This window comes from Phalaenopsis equestris, unplaced genomic scaffold (genome assembly GCF_001263595.1).
Source record: "Phalaenopsis equestris unplaced genomic scaffold, ASM126359v1 Scaffold000094, whole genome shotgun sequence".
Taxonomy (NCBI): Eukaryota; Viridiplantae; Streptophyta; class Magnoliopsida; order Asparagales; family Orchidaceae; genus Phalaenopsis; species Phalaenopsis equestris.
Genome location: NW_018164536.1, coordinates 2,583,148 through 2,590,277, shown reverse-complemented (window position 1 = coordinate 2,590,277; position 7,130 = coordinate 2,583,148). Strand labels below are relative to the sequence as shown.

The 7,130-nt window shown below is 32.3% G+C and overlaps 1 protein-coding gene across 1 annotated transcript in view; it reads left to right on the top strand.

The window, feature by feature from the left end:
• LOC110020345 (protein EXPORTIN 1A-like) overlaps positions 1 to 7,130 on the top strand; it is a 75,090-nt gene that overhangs the window by 22,239 nt on the left and 45,721 nt on the right. The window contains exons 17-18 of the mRNA XM_020718413.1: positions 6,444 to 6,541; positions 6,624 to 6,732. Of these exons, the coding sequence (XP_020574072.1) occupies positions 6,444 to 6,541; positions 6,624 to 6,732 (207 nt within the window). The remainder of the gene's footprint in view (positions 1 to 6,443; positions 6,542 to 6,623; positions 6,733 to 7,130) is intronic.

Here is a 7,130-nt window from a genome sequence, read left to right as displayed (position 1 = left end):
TATATATATATATATATATATATATATATATATATATCACACACATATTCTTACTTCATGCTTTATTAGAACCTATTTTTTATAGCTATTCCTGTTGGTGATAACACATTTATTTATTGGCTAAGAAATATTCATTTTAATTACTCACTAGATGCTAGTTGAGAAGAAACACTTGCCACTGGAATCATAAATAAGCAAATTACTGACACTTTGCTTTTTATGACTTATTTCCTCACAGCTAATTCATAAAATGCAAAAATGCTGATCAATCTTTCTATAGTTTTTACTGTCTGATCTGAAGATTTTTATTTTATTGGAGCTTGAAGCTTTTAATGGATTCAGTATTTTATGACATTTGGATTTTCTAAATCTTGCCAATACTTGGATTATTAAATTCGGCATTTAAGGCGAAAGTGAGAAGTTGGATTTACTAAATGCAGTATTTAAAAGATGCCATTTTTCTGTTAGACATGATTTAAGTTAAACCCGGCTTGAATCGTTACAAGACAGCCACTTTAAGATAAAGAAAGATGATTCGCTTTCAAATTGAATATAAAACCCTATTATTTTAGCCCAGGTTCCAAGTTTTAATTGCTGTAGTTGATTCTCTTTATTTTTCATTTCTTTGCTCTGTGTAATTTTCAAAGGTGTTTAAAATTTGCTTAGCACCAGAAATGATTTTTGAATGCAACTAGAATGATTCATTTAATGCAGATTATGATATATAACTTTTGTTTCGCAGATGAAAAATCAATGAATACACACTATCATACTTTATTGGTGCAACCAGAAAAATGACCAAATTGAATCCCAAATATTAATGTAAGCATTAAATTTGATAAAATTAACAATAAAATAGGATCACACAAAATTAGTTAGTCATGGTTTTTTAAAAACCAAAATTCGTTTCTAGTTGTATCAAATAATGAACACTGGCAAGCCAATAGCAATTTATTTAAGGAAACATTTTGATTTATAAGGTTGAAAATTCTTACCACATGCTGGCATCAGGAAATGAATTCCTCTGAATTAGTTTCTTACACTTGTACTACATTTGAAGGATCACAGGCCAAACTTGCACACATGAGATTGAAAATTGAAATACGAAATGTGAAATTTTATTCAAGTGAAATTTTAATTTCACATTTTACATATGTACCTAAATATGAACTTTTTATCCCAAACTTGTTCTTATGCCTGGTATAATATCAGTATAGTTGACCTCCAGATAAATAAGCTTACAATTCGAACTTCAATTTTTATTCAAAAAGCAAGGGGGCATTTAGGATCACTTTTTTATTTTTGTTTTTAGTTTGTTTGTTTTTGTTTTATGTTTTTAGAAAACATGTTTCATACTGTAATGAGTTTTTTGTTTTTAGAAACCCCGCCCCCAAAAAAAAAAACATGTTCGGTATTCTCATGTTTTTTTATTTTTAAAACCAAAAAAAATTATATATTTTTTTAAAATATTTAATTAAAAAGGGCATTTATGTACAAATCACTTATTTCTGATGTATTTAAGTGTCACCTAAACCTTACTTTTTTACATTTATAGCACTTTAATCTCTCTACTCCTTATAACCCATGGAAGACACAGACGCCAAGGATGCACTGAGACTCTCTATACCCTCAAAATCTACCAGTGAAAAGGACTTCACTGGAAAAGAATTCCTCTCGGTTTCAACCAGTGGAGAAGCCCGTGGAGCTGCTTCATTCTTGCTTGAAGAATTGCTATGCTGTTTCGATCTGCCAGACCTGTCAACCTCTGCCGCATCCACTTGCAAGCCAAGGAGGAGTTTCTTCATCTTCATGCTATATACATTCTCCGGCTTGCCAGAAGAATAAGCATTCTCCGGCTTGCCGAGCTCCTTTGCAGATGCTAATTTGGTGGTGGCGTCGGGCAACACAACAAATGATTTTGATTTTCAGCGGAACTGGACGGCGGCTCGGGTGTTTTAAATACAGCAAAAACACATTTTCTGTCGACGGGCGTCAGCGTCACCATTGCCGGCGCCGGCAATGGAGGCATTGGCATTCCGGCGCCGGCGAAGGCACCGGGTTGGGGTTGGGATTGGGGTCGGAATCGGGTTACGATTAGGATGGTGGAGCTGTTTTGAAAACACAAGAAAACAAACATTTTCTGTTTCCAAAAAACAAAACTAAGAAACATATAGAAACACTGCAAACAAACATGCTTTTTCTTTCTTTTTCTTTTTTTCGAAAACAAAAACATAAAATAGAAAATAAAAAGTGATCCTAGACATCCCCTAAGAATGTGTTAAAAAAGGAGATTCCTATATTGCCTTCATTGCCAAATGCCCCCATAATTTTATACTGCCGTAGCTCCCATGCTAATATCACATGGCAAAACCAAAAGAGTTAGAATGAATCAGCCATAAAAAGAATAATCATTACAATCCATATTGGACTCATAATTGTAACCAGTACTAAAAAGCCACAAATGCTTCCGTAAGAATACCACAATAGGGAATGTCTAGATTCTGAGGAGAGTACTCAGGAGAAGACTGCAGCAATCTTGGAGAAGCTAAGTGCACATATCAATTAGCCGTACTTCGACAAAATTTTGCTGTGAATAATTTAGCATTTATCATCCATATTAGAATGTAAATTTTGCACTTTTTCTAAAGTACTCCATGAGTAAGCATAAACAACTGCCAGTAAATGCGCCAGATTTATCTGGAATCGATCATAAATGATGGACGCAATATAGTTACCCAAAATATTTTCAAGAACAAGCTGTATGGAATTGTTTGGATGTGGGTTGAACATAGGTTCATAAGAAAGAGATGGAAGAGAGTGAAATCCTCATAATTAGCAAGTAGGTGGTGAAATGGTTGAAATCAGATACTTTGAAAACTGGGTTAATGTCAGATTATACTAGAATTTCTAATTTGCTGGAGTTAGTTCCAATGCGTTTCAAGATTTTGTACAGTTTTACGTTTTTGCATGAAAATTTTAAATGCTTTGGGTTCCTAGAGAAATCCTTTTCAAATTTAAACATAATATTATTTCACACTGGGTTTAAACTCAAATGTACTTATAATTATCATAGTTGCCAATTTTCTATGAATGTCCTCATTAACATTTATAAAGTAATACAAATGATTAAACTGTAATAAAGTAATGAAAATGCTAAAATACTGACAAGGATTATAAGAGATACTAATAAGGGTCTATTCATTCCGTTGTAAAAAGCTAGATACGCTTTCCTAATGATATATACAATAATAGATGTCACCAAGAAGAATAAATGATTGCCGCTAATTCCATCCAAATAATGAAGTGGGGAGTAGTTCTGACTAATAATTAAATTACAAAAATAAAAACCTTGCCTAATCAATATCTTTTAATTAGATCGTACAATTTTGCACTAAAAAAATAATGAGAAAAATAGTCGCAATGCCTGGAATTCTAGGACATTTTCTTTTTAAATCCTTTCCCTGATGTCCTTTTCTGTTCTAGTCAAGAAAAGGCTTCAAACAAGAATGACCTGTTGCTGTAATCCATGGATTCTCTCTCTCCCAACTCTAACTTCTCTATCGTGGATGCCAGGTTTCCATTAATGCTTCCATCACCAGCGTGTGCCCTTTCAGTGACATTCCAAGCTTAATCATGCCGCTTCCCTTTATCTAGACCTGTGAAATCGATGGCTGGCTAGATTTTCCCGCAACATGTAATCCAATTTATTGAATAACTTGGCAGATCAATTGTTTAATAAGTACATAAATATGTAAAATATTAAATAATAGATAACAGAGAACCTTATTTTGCTTGTTGCATGCTGTAAGAAAGTTGCAGAGCAATCGTTACCCTGTGAGCTGTATCCAGCATGGGTTTACTTGTGATTTTATGCTGTTGTTTTTGCCCTCTATGCTTACTGCCCTATAATAAACAAACTACTCTCTTTGTACTGCTATCCGGCCCAAAACAGCCCAAGTTACCTCTTTACATTGCTGCTAGTTTTCAAAACTACAAGAAAAATAGAAAGGGAGACAAGAAGACATGCTTTACCTCATAAAGTTACCTTTTGCAACCTAAAAACAATGTGATCGACCCCTCCCAACAGCTGGCAGCTGCTGTCTTGAACCATGTATAGCTGCTGGAGAGGCCACCGGTCTTAGGCAATTAAATGTGGCAGAGTTTCAAAATCCACTATTATCTTCTACCCCTTCAATCTCTCCAAAAACAGGGACTCCTTCCTCAGCTTAGGAAAACTTGAGACAAAAACAAAAAACTGAGAGCAATAAGAGGAGATGAATTTATTTAGAGCCTACATATTCCCAAATTAACAAATGCAAAATTATGAAAATATCTTTCTTAAAATTTAAAGCAACGCTTACAATAGAAAATGACAGAATTAACTCTATTAACCAACCATGTTAATTATGTCATCAATATATAATTCCTTGACAAAGATATGATGAAGAACGTAAAAGCAAAGAAGCCATGGTTATATGATATGCTTATATGGATAAAAAAACTCTTTATAAATAAAATTCATCTAAACAATATAAATGTGAGTTTTAATGAATTATTCAACTTCAGGGTTTGACCAAATCGATGGAAATTCGAAATTCGTTTTTTAATGTAATATTTATTAACAAATTTCAAGAATTATTGATGTTATTTGGCTTGTCATGAGATATTCTAAGAATTTCTATGCTGGTAAATCAAATCAATATCATTGATCATCTATCATATAAATTTTATCATCAAATAATTCATAAGTGTTAAACTTGTAGATTGCTCACTTGATTTATCAACTATGATAGGCATGATTTGCTTAAATTCACATCCATACACGGGTTCTTTCTCCATCACAACTTCAAGTTCAAGCTTGTTGTAATCCTCAATTTTAGTTTCAATCTCCAACTTTTGTGCATATATAAATTTAGGATATTGACTGTGTTCTAATATCGGTACAATTTCAATTTCAACAACATTAGATATAGATTTAGATTGTAATTATAAATCACATTCTATATCTCATACATTCTTGGAAGAATTTTAATGAACGGCAATCTCTTTGATAAAATAAGCTGTGATGAGAAAATAACTTCAATAATATGTAGTTGCTGGAGTGTAAAACTTGCATAATATTTTAACATTGCTAGAATCATTTTGTTTGAAACTCAAAAATTGATTATATGATTTGTTCTTATATTCTCCGGCAAGCACACGTTAATTTTAAGTTAATCTTTTTGGCTGGCACATGTTGATTTTTTTTTTTTAAGTTGTTACACTCAACTAAAGAAGTTGTGCATGTCTCACTAATTTTTTTCCCAAAAATTGCAACTTTTCAGTTGATCAAATAGCTGATAATATCCAAAGAAGTTTCCTAAATTATCAATCTACTTCAAAAATTTTTAGAGATTATACCGCCCTGCCCATACGACTTTGGAATGTAATTTTGAGCCTCATCTTACTTTTGTTATAGGGGACTAGTATTATAACCTACATTTATTCATATAAGTTATTTCTTAATTTTAAATTTTAATTGACCCAATTAAATGTTCTAGCTATTGTTCCAATTTGTTATAGGACGGATTAATATCAGTTTTTTTAATACAATTGGAAGGATACAGTGGTGTAGATCAAGCAAATGCAAAAGATAATGCTGTGCTCAAATATATTAGAAGAAACCATCAATAAATTTGGAGGGGTGGACAAAAACTTATGTTGGCATTAGTTGCAGAAAATTCTTTTTGTTAAGTTAGTATTATTTGCAATACTCAACATGAATAATAATGCATATTCTCAAATAATTAGGATCAAGCTAAAACTTTGGATAGTCAGTGGAGTTTTTTCAATACTTCATTAACGAAATGGTTGGTGAAGTCTGATAAAAACTGATTTTTTTGGTGTAAAAAACAAGAATCCTTTATGCTAAACCCTAAAGCGATAATTTGTCATCCCTGTTTGATGCCTATTTGGTGACACAATAGGATCTGTCTAATAAATGGCTCTTCATCACTAAAGAATGCTAATGGGATCAGATGTGGAGCAGCCATTGGTATGTTTAGGGTTATCATATTTTGACAACGAGCCCCTTAAAACATATTGGGGCAAGCAGAGAATCTTTTATGTTGTTAGGACCATGGTTGAACTTGAACCTTTTTTTTTTTTTATAATTTCCCGATTTTTCTATTGATTTTTTGTTTGCAACTTGTAGTATATCAGCAATAGTTTGAGCGCTTGAGGATATACGAACCACAACTTTCTTTAGTAAACATCTTACTGCCAGTTATTGTTATTGTTATCTTCAGCTTCTTATAAGCTTAATTGCTTCTGTTATTTTCATTTCCATATCTATTTATAGTTTTATAAAGGTCAAAGGGCCAGGTATGCAAAGTTTTATTTGTCTTTATTCGAGTCATTGATGATACATTTTGCTTGTCTCCTAACTTGGAGTTTTTTTGCAGGAAAATAGATTTCTGGTGATGGTCATACGAGATTTATTAAGTTTGTGCGAAATTACAAAGGGAAAAGATAACAAAGCAGTTATTGCTAGTAATATAATGTGTGAATCTTTCACTTTTTTAGTTGTATCTTTTTTTTTTGTTTGGGCTTTTCCTACTCATTGATATATTGATAATTATCAGGTATGTTGTTGGGCAGTATCCACGGTTTTTAAGGGCTCATTGGAAGTTTCTGAAAACAGTGGTGAACAAGTTATTTGAATTCATGCATGAGACACATCCGGGTGTTCAGGTAATATCTTCTTTTCAGTTTTTAACGTGCTTGCTTAACTTTCTTTTGTTTAGTTTTAATGGATTTTAATGCTTTTCATACTCTTATCAATATGCATCTGTCCTCTTGAGTCAGAGTTGCTTAGTTAGGAGTTAATGTATAATATGTTGATAATTTAACAATTTAAATAAAAAGCAGCCCATAAAACATAATGCCATATGTTGAACATCATACATGAAAGTTAACATAAGTAAATCAAATTGAAAGAAATAAATTATTAATAATGAAAGCAATTATATTACAACAACAACAACAAAGCCTTAATCCCACTACGTGGGGTCGGCTACATGAATCCTTTTTCTCCATTGCGTCCTATTTAGTGTCATATTTTCATTTAGTTCTAGTAAATTAAGATCATT